The sequence below is a fragment of the Natator depressus genome, chromosome 7 (assembly GCF_965152275.1).
Source record: "Natator depressus isolate rNatDep1 chromosome 7, rNatDep2.hap1, whole genome shotgun sequence".
NCBI lineage: Eukaryota > Metazoa > Chordata > Testudines > Cheloniidae > Natator > Natator depressus.
In genome coordinates, this window is record NC_134240.1 from 62,842,925 (window position 1) to 62,864,037 (window position 21,113).

The 21,113-nt window shown below is 39.6% G+C and overlaps 1 protein-coding gene and 1 non-coding gene across 2 annotated transcripts in view; both read left to right on the forward strand.

Annotated features, from left to right (window-relative positions):
* LRMDA (leucine rich melanocyte differentiation associated) overlaps positions 1 to 21,113 on the forward strand; it is a 937,287-nt gene that overhangs the window by 517,559 nt on the left and 398,615 nt on the right. Inside the window, exons 3-4 of the mRNA XM_074958646.1 lie at positions 379 to 510; positions 12,469 to 12,603. Coding sequence (XP_074814747.1) covers positions 379 to 510; positions 12,469 to 12,603 — 267 coding nt within the window. The remainder of the gene's footprint in view (positions 1 to 378; positions 511 to 12,468; positions 12,604 to 21,113) is intronic.
* On the forward strand, positions 12,890 to 12,993 carry LOC141991764 (U6 spliceosomal RNA). The gene has a single exon (XR_012640453.1). It is a non-coding gene; the product is annotated as a U6 spliceosomal RNA (small nuclear RNA).

The following is a 21,113-nucleotide window of genomic DNA, read 5'->3' on the forward strand; positions in this document are numbered from 1 at the left end:
TTTGTGTCCAGGGAATGAAGGTGAACTGTGACAGAGTTATTTATCTTGGGAATGGAGGTTAGGGTCAGGCGAGGCTGGGTGCCTGAAGGCACAAGACATTGACAAATTCATCCTGCAGGCCCCGTATCTGAAGCCTTTTGTTTTGGATCCTGGCTACTCACTAAGTGACCCCCATCCTTCATCCTGCCAGCATGTGAAGGATGTGTTGCCGTGCCAGCATTCCCCTTGCCACTAATTCTTGTCATTCACTCTCCTGACAGGGCCAAACCAAAACTGTTCCCTCTCTTGAAAGGGAAGGTTAAAATATTTATTTCAGCTCATAATGGCCTCTCTGATTTAATGGAGTATCATTTTTCCTGTTGTCTTTGTCGTTTGCAGGTCACTAGAAGGACTAAAAACATTCAGTTGCCTGGAAGAGTTGATCTTGGACAACAATCTCCTCGGAAATGACCTTCGGTTACCCAGGTTACCTCACCTCCATACCTTAACGCTCAACAAGAACCAAATATCCTTTCAAAGAAATACCTGCAAAATGTCAAATGAGTTTTATGTGTCAGCCAAATTAAAGTATGTGAAATATAGTTCATGTGCAGACAAAGCAGCCTCTCTCTTGGCACCTGGAATACTTCACAGTAATTTATTATAGGTCATTCATAAATGAAATGCACCATTATATCTTCCTGTTGCTCCATTTTAGAGTGAGATCTAAGTTATGGCTCTGAAGGAATCTTTTTTAATAGATAAAATAGAGAAAGAAAATAATGTCAATGCTGGCAGCATGCAGCAGATCCTGTGTTTGCTTGGGGTTTTGTTGCAGGCTGACCTCTAGTGGAATAGAGCATGCAGTGAAACAGCATAAACTTTTAATACTTTGGATACCTCTTTTTAAAACAAAAAAACTCCTCGGATGTAGTGATCTGTTAACGCGGTTGGTCAATATGAACAGTTTGGTAGCTGATGCGCATGTACAGTTCTGAGTCAGTCACTGAATTTATGACTTTCCCATTAGCTACCCCAAAACCCCCAAAGATGTAGGCAATCTAAACCTGGGTCCAATTCAGTACGACATTTAAAAATGTGCTTAAGTCCATCGGTAACCAGCAAAGCACTTAAGCATGTGCTAAGTGCTATTAGAAGCAATGTTTTAGTGTGTGTTTGCACACGCCTATAGTCACCAAAGTTAGGGGTGATCAAACTGTGGCCTGAAGTCAAATGAAGCCTGCAGAGTCCTGAAGCATAGACCATGGAGGCCCCTTCCTTGTAATGGCAGTATAAGGACAAAGCTGCTCAGGCATTTATTACAGTAAATGCAAACAGAAAAGCAATTTATAGTCCTGTATTGTGGCGCATAAAAAGTAGCTGCAAATATTACAGCTGCACACATTTATCTTTGACTTTTTAAATTTAAAACATTGAAAACATATGAGCAAAATTAGGTGTAATCTTGGGGTCCGAATAACTTGCCATTGCAGCCTTCTGTGTTCCAAAGATCACCTCTGTACTAGTTTAATTTGGTTGGGTTTCTGGTTAATGGCAAGGTCTTGAGGGTTGGATATAAACAACTATTTTGTTTTATTATTTGCTTTTACAGTAAAACCTTGATTAAACACACTATGACACAGCACAAACCAAAAAATTCTCGCTGATCCTATCCATGATACAAAATCTGATGAAGCATTCCCCCCGCATGGGGTGTACAGGGTGGGTTGCCAGATCAGTGATTGTGTAGTTCTGCATTCCCCTGTTGCCAAGTGGAGGACACTCTCCTGAATCAAGACTAAATGAACAGAATCAGAGAAGGAAATAGCATTAGTGCGATTTAAAGAGGTTCTGTTAGAATTACAATGATATTCAATATATAGCACCAAATCCTGCTTGCCTTAGTCCAGTGAACAGTCCCTCAAAGTAATTGCGAGTAAGATGAGCAGGGTTTGGTCCATGAAGCAGTTTTTTAAAATGCAGGTTTAAATTATGAAGGTTAGTTCTCTGGGTGTTTCTCTGAAAACTCAGCTGTTCAATGGGATAAGGAATTACATATACCAGTGTACATTCCTGCAGCATGCAGCCAGTAATTTAACAAAGGACGTACACAAAATTTGTTAGTACAGTCAGGGGGGAGGGCGTTGAACTTGCAGAGAAGGGGGAAAAAATGCTCTTTGGAAGTATTTTTGAGTTCTATAGATAGGTGCTCTTTGGCAGGGAAGATTTGGCAGTATACAGAGGAAGGAGACCTCCCATAACCTTCTCTTCAGTTTGGATGGCACATTTGAAGAATGAGGGTTCATGTGAGCCTCCTGCAGCACATCAACTGGTACATCCTTTACTTGGCTATTTGCAAGGGGCCATGGATATTTAATAGCATACTGAAATGAGTACCATAGGGGATCAGTTTAAAATGGACTGCACTGATGTTAGAAGCCAGAGTGCAGTAGAACTGTGGAAAAGGACATTAAACCACGATTTGAGGACTTCAATAGCTCAGACATGGGTGAGAGGTTTTTCGCAGGAGTGGTGGGTGAAATTCTGTGGCCTGCGTTGTGCAGGAGGTCAGACTAGATGATCATAATGATCCCTTCTGACCTAAATATCTATGAATCTATGACATGGCAATGGGAAGAAGACCCATCTAGAATAAAACAGGAATCGGTCTATCCTTCCAAAAGGGAAATGCTCATAATCCACTTTATTTCTGAGATGACCAGTGGTGCATGGAGTAGAGGAGAAGGAAGTGAAATGCTTAATGGTGAAAATCTGTGGAAGAAGCAGGTAGACTTGAAGCCTAAAAATTGTGTGTCCTGTTCCCGAGCAGCGATTAGAATACTTTAGCAGCCATTAAATCATGGCTCTCTGAACTCTTCAGGATAGTGAACGCTGTATCCATCCTGATTAACTTCACACTACCCTGGAAGAAGAAGGCATCAGATGTCATGAAGAATGGTCACCCTATTTGACAAGAAGGATCACCTGGATTCAGGGTATGCTCTCCAGGCAAAAGGAACTGTATATTGAGCCCAGGATTAGAAACATCGCTCCCTCTTGCCAGTCTTTGTCTCATGCTCACAACAAGAGACTCTTGAAATACTACAAGAAAGCTTAGCTCAGACCTATGCCCTTCATATCTGTGAAAAACACCTGGGAATCTACCTACACAGAGATGCATAAATGCCACTTTGGAAGATCACTTGCTCCCAAAGTATGCAGTAAGTTTGGTCAGTACTAAGGAAGCTATCCCTGGGCCTATCAACCTACTGCCTGTATGCAACCCTCTATCTTCAACAAATTGTATACACCACTAGCAAAGAACGATTTTCAGCTTCACCTTGTCTGCTGCCAAGTTTCTGTACCTCTGCCAGTCAGGCTTGAGATCAGAAGATGGAACAGAAATGGCATCATTTTTGCTGATGGATGATGTCATCTTGCACCCAGACAGGGAGTATATCTACTCGTGTATTACTAGATAGTTCTGTGGTTATCCCACCTCGAATACCTAGCACTGCACGTAGGGTATGTCTACACTGTAGCTGGGAGTCTGCTTCCCAGTGGGCCCAGGCAGATATGTGTTAGCTCTGCTCGAGCTAGTGCACTACAAATAGCAGTGTAGTGAGGGATAGCAAGGGCAGAGGCTCAGGCTAGCCACCTGAGTACATACTTTAGGGGGTCCTGATGGGTTTGTACTTCAGCAGCTAGCTTGAGCTGCCACTCCTGCTATGCTGCTGGTTTTAGCCCACTAGCTCAAGTGGAGCTAGCACTTGTCTGTCTACCTGTGTTGGGAAGCATGCTCCCAGCTTCAGTGTAGCCATACCCATCACCTCTCTTTCAGAGGTTAACTTCCCTTTTGATACCACACCATTCACCTGTGGAATCTCTTCTGAATCTCTTCTGATCATCAACAAATTGAAGCAATCACATTCTCAAATGTAAATAATGTGTAGCTCTACTTCTTGCTATTTCAGTCTCTGTAGCACTGTTGCCTGGCCAAGATCAGCAGGTGGATGGAAGGGAGAAGGGTGAAGCAAAGCCTGAGCAAGACAGACTGGAAGCTGGGAGGGAAAAGAGAAATGTTTTTGAAGAGGTAAATGGTCACCATTGTACCTGCCTTCAAAGAGTCAAATTGGTTTGTAGCCTAGGAGTTGGATTCCTCACTGCTTCTGGATGCTCAGATAGGTGCAGCTGCCAAATATACCTTCCTCTATCTGCTCTTGGCAAGAGCAGAGCATGCTATCAGACCAAGGTCTGGCCTTCATAATGTCCAGGCTGGATTACCGCAGCTCATTGTATTGGGAATGACTGCACTGACCTTAAAATGTGGGAGCTCCAAATGATCCACAATGCAGCAGCCCATCTCCTGAATCACACCAGCTGCCAATAGCATAACACAATGGTGCCCCATTTACTACATTGTCTTGCCATAGAATATGGGTATTTAATGGCAATCTCCAGCTAGAGAGGACTGCTGCCACACCACCGGGGGAGTAGGATATGGCTCTGTCACAGGGAGGACCCTGCCTGCTGGTTACTTCTGGCAGCAGGCGGTTCTCCCTCCCTGCTCCCAACCCACCCACCATAGTGATGAAGAACAATTATGCTGCCCTGGCAACAAAGGATGAGGAATCGCCCCCAAAGGTGGAGAAGGAGAAGCTCTGTACCCCCAAAGGCTGGGAGAATCATGGTCACCACTCCCAAGAGGAAATGGGAAGATATCTTTGGAAAAAGGCTGACTAACGTAGCAAGATGGGCTTTAAACTAGGTTCTGTGGGGGCAGGAGAAAAAAGTCCACAGGTGAGTCAAAAACATGGAGACCCGGGAGAAGGGTCAAAATCTGGGGAGAGCGTCGGCAATTATATCCAGGACAAAAGAGAGACAAGCAGGAACATAGAGGAGAAATCAAATCCGTATCTTAAATGTCTGTATACTAAGATGTGTTCACTTGCACTGAGGTTGAGATGGAAATAGGAGGAGGACTTGTTGAAAGTCTCTGGGTAAGGATAAAAGGGGTAAAAAACAAGGGTGATCCCATGATAAGGGTTGACTGATTGATTAAATAATTAAAGATCTAGGAAAAAAAAACCTATGAGGGAAGATTCTAAAAAATTGAGTTTGTTTAATCTGGGAAAGAAGACTGAGAGGGGACATAAGAGTTTTCAAGTACATAAAAGGTGGTTACAAAGAGGAGGGAGGAGGTTCTCCTTAACCTCCGAGGATAAAACAAGAAGCAAAGGACTCAAACTGTAGCAAGGGTGGTTTAGGATGGACTTTGGGAAGAACTTCCTAACTGTCAGGATGGTTAAGCACTGGAATAAATTGCCTACGGAGGTTGTGGAATTTCCATCACTGAAGATTTTAAAGAACAGGTTAGAGAAACACCTAATAGTTATTAGAGAAACGCTAGTTATTACTTAGTCCTTCCTTGAGTGAAGGGGACTGAAATATATGACCTATTAAAATCCCTTTCAGTCCTACATTTCTGTAATTCTAAGGAGAAAATCAGGATATCTGTCATTGTCTGTGAGGTCCTCCTTTAATAGACCAAGCTAACTAAAAGTATGCCTCTTGTTCTGTGATTGCAACATCCCTCATTGGTTGTGTTCTATAGGGAATTAAGCTGTCAGTCTCCAAGTTAAAACTTGAGAGGCCAAGCTTTCTTGGCAGCTGTTTTAAATACTGTGCAACTCCTTTCCAGAGGAGTTGAAAGTGACCACAAACCTGGCCACTTTCAGAACTCTTTAATCCAACTCTTACAGTCACTCTTACAGTCACAACAACTAAGAAAAAAGAAAGGAGAGGGAAGAGAAGTGAGCTCTCTTTGACACGTGCACATATACACATACACATTACTGACCCAGCAACCTTTAAGGAGGAGTGAAGTCTTGGCACTTTATTGGACTTTATTCCTGTTGAATAAAAGAGTGCTTAGATACTATGGTGATGTGCACCAGAAGAGAAATTAGATAGTCAAGTTAGGTAGAAAAGAATATAAGTATCTTTGATTGTTTCACAGCAGACAGCACAGTATTGTTAGGATGGTGAAAGGGAGATAGGAAGAAGGTATTTTTGGTTGTGCCTAGCTTGAAATGTGATGTTTGATTTTTATCAGTAGAATAAAAACCATCTATTCATGTGCATGTGTGCGTTTATACAATGGGTGGTACACAATGTGTATGCACATACTTTGTCTATGTCAATGGATGCACAATGAGCAGACAATAAAAGATTTAGAGACATTACTCATTCTAGTGATATTCTAGTGATATTCCCTGAGTTTAAAATGGGGAATACTGCAGGAACCAGGAATATCTCTAGATCCAGAATAAACTTTAAGTATGCCTGTGTGTGTGTGTACACACAGAGCATACTTTAAAAACAGATTTCAAGTGATGGAGACGGTGGTATTCACATTTGCAGGCTACACACACGCACATGGTAGGTAGTCAAATATCTAAATAGTCAAAATGTACATAAAAATAAAAAAAAACTCCATCAGTCCAGCACCACTGTGTCTACCCATCAAAAATAATCTCTAATAGTGTCCAAGGATTTAATGGTGGATTTACTTTTCACAGAGAGCGGAGCTAAAATTGTGGTCTTAAAGTGCTATAGAAGGATTTTGCAGCTCTTTGGTTCAGATCACACCATGATGACACCCTCTGGGCTGCAATAATAAACCACAATGGGGAAGCTGAGAATGGATTTTCACTCCCACTTCTGACTCTGCTTACTTTGTCTGTTCTCAACACAACCTTATAGATATTTTAATGTATTATTTTGGTGGCCTAGTGTTGATCTTTTATAATGAGCACATGATATGCCAATTAATGAAACAGTGCACTGAGGCATCATGAGCTATGATTCATTTCAGGGAAGCACTCAATCACGAGAAAGCTCCTACGTGACTTCAACATACTTTGCAAAGAATAATCTGTGACAGTAGATGGATGGGTCTCCTAGTTCAGGGGGGAAATCTGTACATGTGATGGGCTCATGGCTATTTTTCATGGGTGCGTGTGCGATGGTTAGAGTCCTAGAGAGCAGAAGTTCAATTAATGAACTAAGGCATAATCATTTTAGTAATGACTTGGTCTCAGATGCTAACATAAATGATTCTGGCTTTCAAATTTTACCATCCTATTCCACACATTTCTTTTGAAGTGCTACCAGCAGATGTTGCTTGCTACTGTCCAAAAATCCACTTTTCTGTAAATAAGTAGTTTTTTAGGGGTTTTCTTAGGTTAGGGAATGTGTCTTACTCCATGTTTCTATAAAACACCATGAAAATTTGTGGTGCTACATACATTACTGTTTTAAATAAAATAAAAAAAACCCCATAGAATACCATCATCCATTCCATTGGAACAGGGTAAATTACAGACTGCTAATAATGCATATCTCAATAAAGAATGAGGTGAGACGTCACATAAAACTGGCTATCAACTGAATCGCTGTATGATTCCCTTCATGCTTGCCTGGACGTTCACATGCAAAATTAAAATCTCTAAATCATAGATATGTTATGGCTGGAAGAGATCTCGAAAGGTCATCAAGTCCACCCCCCGTTCTGAGGCAGGACCAAATAAACCTAAACCATACCTGGCAGCTGTTTGTCTGGTGTCACTGCCGTTTTTATAACAGCCCATAACATATCTGAAGACTGTTATCAGGGTCCCCCTCAGTCATCTTTTCTCAAGACTACACATGCCCAAGTTTTTTTTTTTTAACTTTTCCTCAGGGGTCAGGTTTTCTCAATCTTTTATCATTTTTGTTGCTGTCCTCTGGACTCCCTCCCATTTGTCCACATCTTTCCAAAAGTGTGGTGCGCAGAATTGGACATACTAGGACTGAATAGAGTGTGAAAATTACATTGTATTTGTTACATACAACACTCCTGTTAATATACCCCAGAATGATATTAGCTTTTTTTTTTGTAGCTGCATCACATTGTTGACTTGTATTCAATTTTGATCCACTGTAACCCTACTTCTTTATAGCAGTACTACTATCTAGCTGGCTATTCCCTATTTTGTAGTTGTGTATTGATTTTTTTTTCCTTCTAAATTAAAGTACTTTGCACTTATCTTTGAATTTCATCTTGTTGATTTCTGTCCAATTTTCTAATTTGTCAAAATTGTTTTGAATTTTAATCAAGTCCTCCAATGTGCTTGCAACCCCTCCTAGCTTGGTGCCATCCACACATTTAGTAAGCATACTCTCCACTCCATTATCTAAGTCATTAATGAAAATATTGAATAGTACTGGATCCAGGACTAACCTCTGTGGGATCCCACTAGATATGCTTTCCCCATTTGGCAGCGAACCATTGATAACTACTCTTTGAATATGGTCTTTCAACGAGTTGTGCACCCACTATATAATAATTGAATCTAGACCACATTACCCTAGTTTTCTTATGAAATTGTCATCTGATACTGTGTCGAAAGCCTTACTAAACTCGAGATGATATGTCTACTGCTTCCATCCACTAGGCAAGTAACTCTCTCAAAGAAGGCAATTATGTTTGTTTGGCATCATTTGTTCTTGTCAAAGCCATGCTGGCTGTTACTTATCACCCTATCATCCTCTTAGTTGACTGCAGCAGAGGAATAGTGTGGATTTTCTTCTGCAGGCTTTGATATGGTATCTGGCTTCAAATGAACTCTAATTTTTCTTTCACAGTGTAACAAGCAAGGCACTGGCTGGGAGTTCAGATCCAAGGGTTTAGCCCAGGGTTTGAAAAGTGGTTTGGAATCCTTCTGGATGAAAGATAATTGATTATTATTTATATTATAGTAGGACCTTGAGCCCCCAACTGAGATTTGTAGGTTCTTAAGAATTTTTACATAATTTGTTCCAGTATCTTTCCACATATAGAAGTTAACTGACATTTATAATTCCCCAGCTCCTCCCTTTTTAAAGATAGGTACTATGTTTGCCCTTCTCCAGTCGTCTGGGATCTCACCTGTCCTCCATGAGTTCTTGATAATAAATGCTAATGGTTTCAAGATTGCTTCAGGTAGTTGCTTAAGTAACTGGGACAAATTTCATCAGGCTGTGATTACTTGAATACATCTAACATATCTAAATATTCTTTAAGCTGTTCTTTCCCTGTTCTGGGTTGTGTTCCTTCCCCCTTGTTAACATTAATTGTATTGAGTATCTGGTGACCATTAACCTTTTTAGTAAACACTGAAGCAAAATTTGCATGAAACACCTCAGTCTTCTTGATGTCGTCTTGGTTATGAGTTCTCCTTCTCTGCTGAGTAGGAACCTACATTTTTCTTCTTCTTAAAGTAAAGATCAGTGTCTGGTGCTCACATGTCATCTAGATACTTGCGGCCATATTTTTAGATTCTTAAAGGTGCAGATGGGCATCTTGTGGGATTTACCAGAGTGCCTAAGTGAAGTTGGCATGTCAGTATTGTTGACTTTCAAGGGAAGTTAGGTGACTAACCTGTTGAGGCACTTCTGTAAATCCTGCTAGAGGTGCCTCTCTGCACTGTTAGGCACCTAAATACTTTCGGTAATATGGTTCATGGCTGACTTGGATTTATAGTGAACACTTCTGTCCCAACCTGATTCAGCATTCTTTAAGTAGCTCTAAGGATTGAAAAATGAATAACTTCTGCTTCACAAGATGTTTTAATGAAGTGATGACAGAAAATTCTGCTCACTCACTCTGTAAAGGAAGATCTTTTCTACCTGTGCAATACTAAGAATTTTCTATAATAAAAGGTCAGATCTTTAATAGCAAACTTCTTGGGATTGCCATTAAGGAAAAGAAATGGAAATAATTAACTTTTGTGGTGCTAAAGCACCTCTTTCAGGGAACATCTTTGTAGGTTGAGATGTCCTACAGAAGATTAACAGGATTGCACCTGGATCAGGGTTACTTCAAATAATCATGTGATCTTCCCTTGGCAATGTCTGACGACTCTCTAAATTCAATGCTAATGTGTAAGTACTTCACCTCAGCAAAATGTGCTTTCTTTCTGTCAGTTATGTACTGACTGGGAGAGCCATGAATGATCTCCTCCAAAAGGATAATCTGTGAATCAGGGGTCCAGAGGCATCAGAGTAAGTTACCACTATGTCTTGGTTAGGCTTGGGTAGCAGAAAAAGATGGATTTGTAACAATATTGTTACAATAATGCACTTTTTCTAAGGGCCTGATCCATTGCCCCCTGAAATCAGTTGGAGTCTTTCCACTTTTTTTTTAATGGTTGCTGAATCTATCTTGATAGTTCTAACATAATCCTCTATACGTGAGGCTTAACTCTGCTGTATCATGTTAAAAAGTGACACCCTTGCCGTCTGCCTTAATTTTCTCTCTGTAGCTACTTTTCCCATTCTTATGCAGAGTATTTGAGGATACATAAGAGTCTATGGAGAAGAGCATAAATATAAATATAGAGTTGGTGGCTATCAACATACAAAAAATCTTAATGATAATTATCAGCATGAGCTTTTATACACATGAGAAGTAAAATAGAAATTAAGTTTACAACAAAAGAAGAGTTTTTAGCAATGAAGCCATTCTTGACATTCCAGGCCTATTGCTGCTGCTGCTGCTGCTGCTCCTAAGACATTGAGGTGAAGAAATAAAATAAACTCCATCATCTAAAAATAACAAAGATCATACAAAAACATAAATCAAGTATAAATAATAGCAATAAAAGTGAACTGAGGATTATTTTGAAAGAAAATTGTCTGTAGTAGCAGAAGTGGATGAGAACAGAACATTGAATTGTTCTTGAATAGTTTTAGAATAATTGTCACTATTGTCAAAGCCAGTCAATTTTTAAGGTAAAAATAATATATATGTACTGTGATAGATCCAGGCCAGTTGGGTACAGCAGAGTAGTAGAAGGCAGACATACTGGCCACTGGATAAGCAGTTTTCTGTTCCTGACTGACCAGAGCAGGGGCTGTTCCAGGCTAGAGTGGACACATGACTCCAATTAACCTGCAAAGAGTCAGGTGAGGCCGTTAAGCTAATGTGAACACCTGACTCTAATTAAGGCCCCTCTGATACTATAAAAAGGCTCACTCCAGTCAGGTCAAAGGGAGCCAGAGGAGAGGAAGTGTGGCTGAAGGTCTGGGTAATGAAGACACCCTCAAGCCACTGGAAAGAGAGCCCTAACGTAAGGGTGAAGAAGGCGTTTAAGAGAGAAAGTTGGGAGAGCTGTTAGGAAGTGGCCCAGGGAAATGTAGCAGTTCTGGCGGTGAAAGGTTGGCTGCCAACAGCTGCTGCCATTAGGGTCCCTGGGCCGGAACCCAGAGTAGAGGGTGGGCCCAGGTTCCTCCCAACCCGCCACTACAGAAACAACCCCTGGGAGGGGAAGACAGGCCCCTGTCAGGACAGGAGGCTAAACTCTTCTTGAATACGCCCATAGGGATAACAGAGACTGTGGGAGTTCTCTCACCGACCTTCTTGCTGGCTTATGATGAAAAGGGCTCAGTAGACTGTAACCCTGGCCCTAGAGAGAGAAGGAGTATGTGGAGAGTCGCAGTGAGCCTCTGAGGCTAGCATAAACTGCCTGGAAGCGCGGAAGCTGCGGGGACAAGGTTGGAGCTCTGCCACAGTACATACAGCTTCTTTCCTGAGAATCAGCATTTTCTTGTATATAATTGAGAGAAATAAGATTATATATAATCTTTTAAGAACTTTTATATTGTACGTTAACAAAATGAATACTTTTTCTTCGTTCAATCAACAGTCCAGCACCTGTTCAATCTGATCTGTGCTAACTTGCATTTCCCATGTTGCAGTGGATATTTAAATCTCATTTTCATATTCATTTAAGGTATCCAAGGTGGAGATATTTATATAGTGAGGAAAAGCCTGGTCAACACCCAACTATACAACCATTTGGATGATGTTTCCAGAGTTTATTTCCACTTGGTATGCGATGTATACCTCATGTTGTAACGCTGGGGTTTTTAAGTTGCTTTCAGTGAAGCATTTATTCATGTATACAAATTGAATAATAATGAATGCATTGCTGTGACACTCAAAGCATTTATATTCTTGTAGTGAAAGCGGTTTGTTGTGGGTTGACTCCTTTTTTTTTTAATTCACTTTCTAGTGGACTGAATGTATTAGTGATGAATGTGCTATGAAAATAACTGTTTGTTTCCAAGTTGGAAAAGTTTAATGGCTCCAGAAATGGCTAACCATTTTACCACACAGTATCCATCATTTTGTCAAAGTTTTCATGTTTTGCAGTGAGCCACATGGAAAAGAGAGAAGGAAAAAAGAATCACACAACAGCCAACTTCTTTCAGTCTGTGCCGAAAACCTAACTTAAATTTAACCAGATTTGCCTTTGTAACAATTCATGTGACATCTTCCTGAGGGTCATAGTAAATTTGATTGCCAGTTATTGAAATGTATTTTTAAATCAGTGGTGGTGCAACTATAAATGCTTTTTGCATTAATGTAATTGAATCCTTAACCCACAATTTTTGACACATAACAGATTTAGAAAGCCTGCTGGATCACTTGGCTGATGTGGTGCCCTCCTTGGAATATCTCAGTTTACTAGGAAACATGGCTTGCCCAAATGAACTGGTCAGCAAGGACAAGGATGAGGATGACTACCAGAGGTACAGGTTAGTATCTTAGCTCCCAAATATGATAAGATGCATCCATTTCTTAATGCTGGATAGAGTCAGATGGCTAAAACCAGAGTATGTTCCCAAAATAACAAACCTATACTCTTTAGGCAAAGATGACTCCCTTAGGGCCAGATTTTGCTGTGTGTGTAGTGCCTTAGTATTTGAATAACCCCATTGATTTCAGTGGAATTACTGGCAGGGGGCCCCGGTTCAGGAAAGCACATAAGCATGTGCTTATTAAGTCCTACTGAAGTCAATGGCAGTTAGGCACATGCTTAAAGTGAAACATGCAGCACATATACTAAAATTGGAACGATACAGAGAATATTAGCATGGCCCCTGCACAAGGATGACACGCAAATTCGTGAAATGTTCTTAAGTGCTTTCTTAAATAGAGATGAACTCAATTGTGAGCTTACGTGCTCTCTTTAGTCCAGCCCAGAGCCAGGCACTACTCACTGTGTGAGTAAGGGTGGCTGAATCTGGTGATTCAAATCATTAGCTTATTGTAGATCTACGTTCTTTTTTCCTGCAAAGGAATTATGAGGACTTGCTTCTTTCAACATACTTCAAAAGAAATCAATTAAGAATACAGAGAAGAATACAGAGAATCAATTAAGAATACATTAGATATCACACTTCTCTGCTCAAAGAGAGAGCAGTCAGTATGTAGAGTCAAACCGTGAGTCTTGAAATAAGCAAAATATCCATGTGACATTTGAATGTTTTTTCATGAGCAGAGTTAGACAAAAGGTAGTTTGGCAATTAACAAGAACCACTTGGAAGTGGAAGCCTGGTAAAGTGTCCCCTCTTGAGTGTAACCCTACAGAAATGTATCTGGGAATTAGTTATATGCAAATAGGTATATTTTTTGAAGAACAAAACGTAATATAAAGGTTAATTGTCATTGGTGATCACAGTGATTGAATATAGATCCAAGACTCTGTGGAATGCCTGCTGAAGTGACATCATTCTTCATAGCTGCTGCCCTCTGGCAGTGAGACATTATAATAAAATTCTATTTGATGTCGTCTGAGCTTCTTTGCCCCAGTCAAATATGATCCCGGATTTCAGACCAGGAGTACTGGCGTTTTCCATGTTAGCTGACTGAAAATGGCCCTTTTGTTGAGTTAAACAAGAGGCAAAAAGCATGGTCAGTAAGCTATCTATCCAAGTGAGAAACTGAGCTTTTTCTTCAGCATGTTATCTAAGATATTGAAAACACTGATTGTATCTTTACACGATCAAAAGTGTTATGTAGGAGGTATAGTTCAACACATGCAGTAGAAAGGATAGGAGACCTGAAAGGAGGTTTGTTTGGAAGGAGCAGTGGCTTATTGGTAATACTGTAGTTGGTTGAAATTTTGCTTGTGGAGTTGGCAGCGGCACTGCTCTCTTGAGTATAAACGTTCTATATTCAGTATTCCCAACTTTTGAGAATAGTTTCTACTGTATCTTTAGCCTAAAGATGTTAACTTCTAACAATCCTACTTTTGAATTCAGCATAGCTATGGCATCTTGGTTTCCACTAAGTAACGTGGCCTAGATTTTATAAAATATTTTCCCATCACTTTCACCCTGAAGTGGAAGGTATGCCTAATACCCAGCTTACAAAAAGCCTGATAGTGCTGTCTCTATGTAAATTTATGTGACATTTTCACTAGAGAATTGCTTAAAAATGAATGATATTTCTACAGTTTACTGTTTTTCACTTTAAGTACACTTTCTGACAATATGTCTGCTATTAATCATTTAAGCAAAAGTAGTACCTTAAAGGAGCCATTCAGAGGCAAGAACCCATGGTTCATTTAGTGCTGTCTGAAAAAAATCTTATTGATTGACAATCTCTGTGGTTATGTGATGTAATATTTATAATATGTCACACAGCCATACATCAAAACAAGCATGTCTGTTGTTTCATTTCACTGCAAAATGTTGATTTCTATAAGGGTCAAGGTAGTTTTAGGTCACAATGTGGCAAACCACTGTGTCAGAAATGTGAAGTGACTGGATTTATCTATCTGTTGAAAACTGCAACACTGATGTTCCCCCCCCCATCAGATTTTTTTTTTTTTGGCATTTTTGCGTCTATAAAAACAGTTTTAATTAACCAGTTTTAAAGCGAATAGCCTACTCCGTAGTTAAATAACATATAGCTCTGGAGCTGACATGCAAACTTCCTGGTACTTTCCCATAAGCATTCATTATATCTCATAAACTAGGCTTATCTGCATGGTGCTGTAATTTAACTACTGGAGTATGAGCTGTAGAGTGCTTGGAAGTGTCACAGTTTAACTACCCTGTGTAAACCCTGCTGGTGAGAACTCAAAAGTACTTAGTTTGTGTTACTGTAGTCCTGTTTGAAATGGGACTACATAAATGTGAACTAGTGACCTTTTAGTGCACACCAGCAAGGTTTACACAGGGCAGTTACAGCACAACATATTAGACCATTCTACAGTTCACATCCCCATAGTCTTGACTTGTCTATACAGCAATTAGACATCTATGGCTGGCCCTTGTCAGCTGACTCGGGCTAAGGGGCTGTTTAATTGCAGTGTGGATATTTGGACTCAGGCTGCAGCCCAAGCTCTGGGACCTTCCCACCTTGCAGAGGCCTAGATCCCAGGCTCCAGCCTTATACTGAATGTCTACACTGCAGTTAAACAACACCACAGTTAAACAGCCCATTAGCCCAAGCCCAAGTCAGATGACACGGCCCATCCATGGGTTTTTAATTTCAGTGTAGTCATATCTCTAGAATGTGCCAGACAGTATTATAATCAAAAGGTCTTGGTATGTATGCTTATTATGCTTACTGCTTTATGGAGAAAATTGACTCAGTAGCTACATAGGTAGGTGAGAGTTTCAAAGTTTTGCTCAAAGGGCTGTGGTCAGGTAGTTGAGGCCCAAATTTGAAGGGACACATCTTGCAAAATTCATAGTATACTCACCTCCATTCCAGTCAGTCAGAGTTCAGAGTATTTAGTTTCATAGGACTCGGTGCCTTATAAAATTCTGCCCTAATTTTTTTTAAAAAGAGAAAAAGTTTGACACAACCTATATGAAATTTAAAAAACAAAAACAAAACACCACACACACCAGAGCCTTTTGTTTTGAATTCAAACCTTCTGGTGCTTGCAACCTGAACATTGCTGCATCCTACAGATGTGTGAGAACCAGAAAGTAAGTGGCTAGAAATCAAGGTTTTATCAACTATTTTTGTTGTAACAAGCTGAATGGAAATGCAAAAAGCAAAAAACTAAACCAAACAAAACCCTACAAAAACCTAATCCAGTGGTGAAAAGTCAAATATATTTTCAGCTTTTCAGTTTTAATTATCTAAAGTGCTGTTAGTTGCACAAATTAAAAAATGAATTTTAATGTAATTTTTTAAAAGTTATAGCATATCTAAATACATGTGGGATGTTATATACATAATTTTGCATATGAAATTATTCTTTCAGCAAGGCCCTGATCCTCTGAGATCCATGGTGTTGAATGTGTTTAAAAAACTGTTTTTGTTAAAAAAAATCTGTTTCTGTTGAAATTTTTTTAGGAAGAAAAACTATTTCTCAACTAGCACTATTGAAAATGCTGGAACAGAGTGTTTTTTGTTTTTGTGAAGATTATGTACATTTTTTTAAATGTGAGTTCAGTTTCCTTTTTGTGTGAAATGCTATTGTTTAAAATGTTTGCCAACATTACATTTTTACATAAGTTTATTTCAAGAAATAGTGTCTTTAATACTTTGGGGGGTTGTGGGGCGGGAAGCAGGGAGAGCAGCTCATGGGTATGTGTGGGATAACTGGGCATTAAGAGCCATATATTAAAATATAGGGGAAGGAGGAAAGCCAGAAAATATTCCAGTCCAAAAAGGAAACATAAAGAAAGTGGCCTGAAAAACAGTGTGCATTCTAAATAACTTCACCTACAGTCTCTGCTTTGAAGATTGGAAGAAAGCAAAGGTCATGACCCAGAGATCAAAGTAACAGAAGTCAACACAATAATTGCTGGTTGCTTCTCTTGTACCCACACTTGGTCTCTCCTATGGGTGTATTGTTTGTAGTGAAAACTTCAAACATGTTGTTATTGAACTGTGAAAAATCATCTGGGTCAGAATGTGTTACCAAGCATTTGTTAATGCTGTAGGTGACCTCACCTATTTTTATTAAAGTGAGATAATTGTGAGGGGTGTGTACCGTGTGTGAAGTTTTTAGTGCTTGTTCATTCTTCTTTGCTCCTTATTGACATTTCCTGGAATGGTGCATTCATTAATAGCACTGTTGACATGGAAACAAAGGCAAGTGGAAACAAATGCCTGAGTTTATTTTAAATTAGCTTTAAAAGTACAATATGCTATTTTTGGCAGGGAGGAGTAAATGGTGATAACCTTATAGAGTCCTCTTAAGATACAACCATAAGAAAGGAAGTTCATACATTTTGTATAGATTAGCTTGCTGAACTAAATCAGTTGCTCTGCACGTGTGGTCCTGCAAAATTGCAGCTCCTCTTGTGAGATTTTCAGCCTTCTTGTCAACCATTGCCCTTATTGAGAGCACACTACCTTTTGGTTTTAATTTTTTTGCTTATTGTATTTTATAAATAATATAAACTCCACAACTATGTATTTCAAAAGGAGAAAAAGAAAGGAAACCTTTTCCGTAAGGATAATGAATTATTAACAGGTGCAAACAGGCATAGGCTAATATTACTCATCTTATTGATGATGATGATATTTTGCCTTTCACCCAAGGCTTTTTTATTTCAACAGTGTCTAGAAAGAGAGAGAGAATTACAGCAAACAGCGCTTGCCAAACATTAAATAAGCCCCACAACTCCAATGTGAGAGTCACAATAGAAGCCAAGGAGCCAAATCTCAGTAGACAATCTAGCCCAATGCCTTCAAGTCAACCATTCATTCCTTCTGGGTTTGTTCTGATCTCTCACCAGTTTTACACTGGTGTAATATACTTCACTTCAGTAGTTTATACCAGTGTAAATGAGAACAGGCTCAGGCCCTCTAATCCTGCAAGTGAGGTTATGGACATTCATGAGCCTTCAGGCTACTAGGGTTTGAGGGAAAAATATAGTAATACAATAGTTGAAAGGTTCCAATAAAAATGAAGATTTTAAAATGTTCTTAATCCAAAACTTTGTCCATCTAGTTTGTTGCACATATGGTACTAGGAATGCTAGACTTTTCTGGATGTACTACTCTCTATCCTTCAACCCAAAATGAATTTTGTGCCGTGAATTTGTTTACAGGATAATATGTATTTTTTTAAAAGTAAGAGAAAAGGAGAAAATGAATGGTCTTTGTATAGTTTAACCTTTGTTCCTTCATTACATGCTCAGTGTAACAGTTTTTCCTTCTATTATGTGAACTTCTATATATCCACTTCTCCTATAGTGTAAGAAGAGTCAAAGATCCATTTCCAATGGGCAACTTCATTGGCACCCTGTAGCTTTCTTTTTAGTCTGGTTCAAGAGTGATTATGTTCTCTGGTGCCATAAAGCCCAGCATATTCTGCAACTTGTGCCTGCTTTACGATGGGAGGTAATCTATGAATCCGCGTGCACATGAGAGTGCAGATGCTATGACATTATATGACTTTTCTTGTTATGGACTCCTTGACTCTAGAACAGAGATTTCCTAGAATTCCCAGTAGTACTAATGAATAATATGTTAGTGCCTGGCAGTGATTTCTGACCCCTTAAACCTAAACGGTTAATGAAATATACCTCCAAGTAATATAAAGTGTAAACTAACACATTATAATTATTTAATGCAGCACATAAGGACCTGCTTTGCTTCAATGAGTTTTGGATCAGGACCCAGGTATTTCACATACATGTTTAAAACAGCTTTCCTTACCCTCCCGCCTGCTGTTTCTGTTAGAACCTCTTGCCCAGTTCCATTTGAGGCTGGTTTCAGAGTAGCAGCCGTGTTAGTCTGTATTCGCAAAAAGAAAAGGAGTACATGTGGCACCTTAGAGACTGAGCTGTAGCTCACGAAAGCTTATGCTCAAATAAAATTGTTAGTCTCTAAGGTGCCACAAGTACTCCTTTTCCATTTGAAGCTGGACTCTCTTATTTATTTAAATGTCAGATCCTCTCCAAGGACTTTGTGAATGGTTGCTCTTGTCTGTTCCGAGGCTGCGAAACACAGGTTATATCTACAGCGGGTAGAGTACTGGCACTACACACGGAGCTACATGCTGCAGTGAAAGGCAGGCTAGGTCCAAGCTTGTAGCTGCAGTGTGTAGCTATACATGGCAGTGAAAGGTTCAGGCAGCAGGGAAAAGCTCTGGTAGCTCCCTCCTGTCAGAGCCTTTCCCTTGTTTCCAGAACCTTTCCCCACTACCTCCCTTCACTGGAGCCTTTCAGTGGTGGGGAAAGACTCTGGCAGTGGGACACTACACTGCTAAAAATAGTCTAGATGTGGGAGGCACTGCTTGGGCATGTAGAGAGCTGTATAGGATATTGACTCTAGGGGTTCAGATGTCTAGGGCACTTTGTTCTACTCGTCTAAGCTGTGCCTCATGGTCTATGCTGCTGTTCATACCCGTGCCAGCTGGGAGTTCAATGTCTGCACTCTGCCTACCTCTGGAAGTGTAGATGTACCTTGAGGAGTACATTTTAAAAAGAAGTTACATAGAGCTTTCCATTTGCAAATCACTTTATAAACATTAATTAATACCCACAATATCCCTTCAAGGTAGCTAAATGTTGTTAGACCCATTTTACAAATAAGGAAGCTGACATGGAAAGTCTGTGACCATAGGGCCTGGAACTAGGGGTGCTGCTGCACCCCATGACTTGAAGTGGTTTCCATCATATATAGGGTTTATAGTTTGGGTCAATGGCTCTCAGCACCCCCACTATACAAATTGTTCCAGCACCCCTGTCTCTGACTTGTCTAAGGCTGTGGAGTAAGTCAGTATTGGAGACACTATTATTATTTGTTCACTGTTTGTATATTATGCATATAAAACTGCAAGTGTGTGTTGATTAAGTATTATAACTCACATCTTCCTAAGTCTGGTTCCAGTACTCTGACTTCAACACCTCTCTCCAATATTATATGGAGAATTTCCTCCCCAACTTTCATTAACATTGGTGGTGGAGTTGTATAACTGAATCACCAACCTGTGCATCCCTTTGAAAATGTCCCCTTAATGTTTTGACAGGTCTGTGTAAAAAATGTTAAAAATCCTAATCACATGGAACGCTTACGAAATTGGTAAATGAATAGTTAGCCAATATTGTCATTTCCACTTATTTAAAGCTGAGATAAAATGGAATACAATATTCTGTGCTGGGTTTTTTTTTCTCCACCTACAGCTACAAGTGATCTTGACTTCTGTTTTGTGTTGGTCCCCTTTGTTAGTTTACTTTCCTAACACACTTGGGGACGAAAAAGGTTTTGGACAAAAGATGATTTTGGTTTCCTTGCATAGCCAGTTTCCTTTGGGTCTTTACATACCTTCCTAGCATCCCTTTCCAGAGCGCACCACTTTCCTCATCACTACAGATAATAACCTTTTTTTCACAGTACTGCAAAGATGGTGACCCCCACAACAGCAGTCTCAGGGCACCTGCAGCAGTGCTAAGATTCAAAATGATCATAAAAAACCCCAACCGACCCCTAAACTAAAACAAAACATTCCAAACTTGGATTGTAAAATTCAGATGGATTTTTTTCATTCAGTGGTGTTCTTTTAACTGGCAATGGTATAAGTCTAAAGCAGTTGCAATGTGTCATGCAATTTATAGATCCCAGTGCCTGCCATAAAGTATTTTATGATAGCTGCACTCTGTGTTATTAGTAGCTGTCTTTTTCTGCAGCCATCGGTGTTTGATAATAGTCTTAAAACACCCAAAATTACTTACCTGCAAGCAACATTCCAGATAGTCCCTGTTGACAGTTTGAATAAGTTTAGTGCCCTTTTGTTGTACTTTACCTTCAAAACAAACTGATTGAACCATCAATAGCTCCTGGAAGCTGACAGAGGCATGTCATCTGGGCTAACCTTCTGATAGTAGGTTATCTGTGGGAGTTAACCTCCATGCATTGTTAACTGAAATGTTTTATGTACTATGCAACTTTAGGATACTGCTGTGATAACCTTAGTAACTAAGTCATACATCACAGCAAGGAGATTTTGTGCAACAAATAACCCTGGATAATATTTACAAGGGTTGAATTGATATTGTAGTGTTCATTCCTTGGCTTTAGTAATCTTTTATAGAATTTTTATGGCAAATTGGTTAGGCTGAAGTTGCATCACAAATGAAATATATTACTAACTAAAATATACCTTGAAGTTGTATGCTGTCCTTAAACAAGTGTTTTATTAAAAACCTGTGTAATTATAACTATAACATTCAGTTGCAATTTAATTTTGGCTCTTTTTAAACTACATCATTATTGGGATACTTTACTCCTAATGATAGATAGCTTTTTAAAGTCTGTTACAGATTGTCTTTGTGTTTTAGCG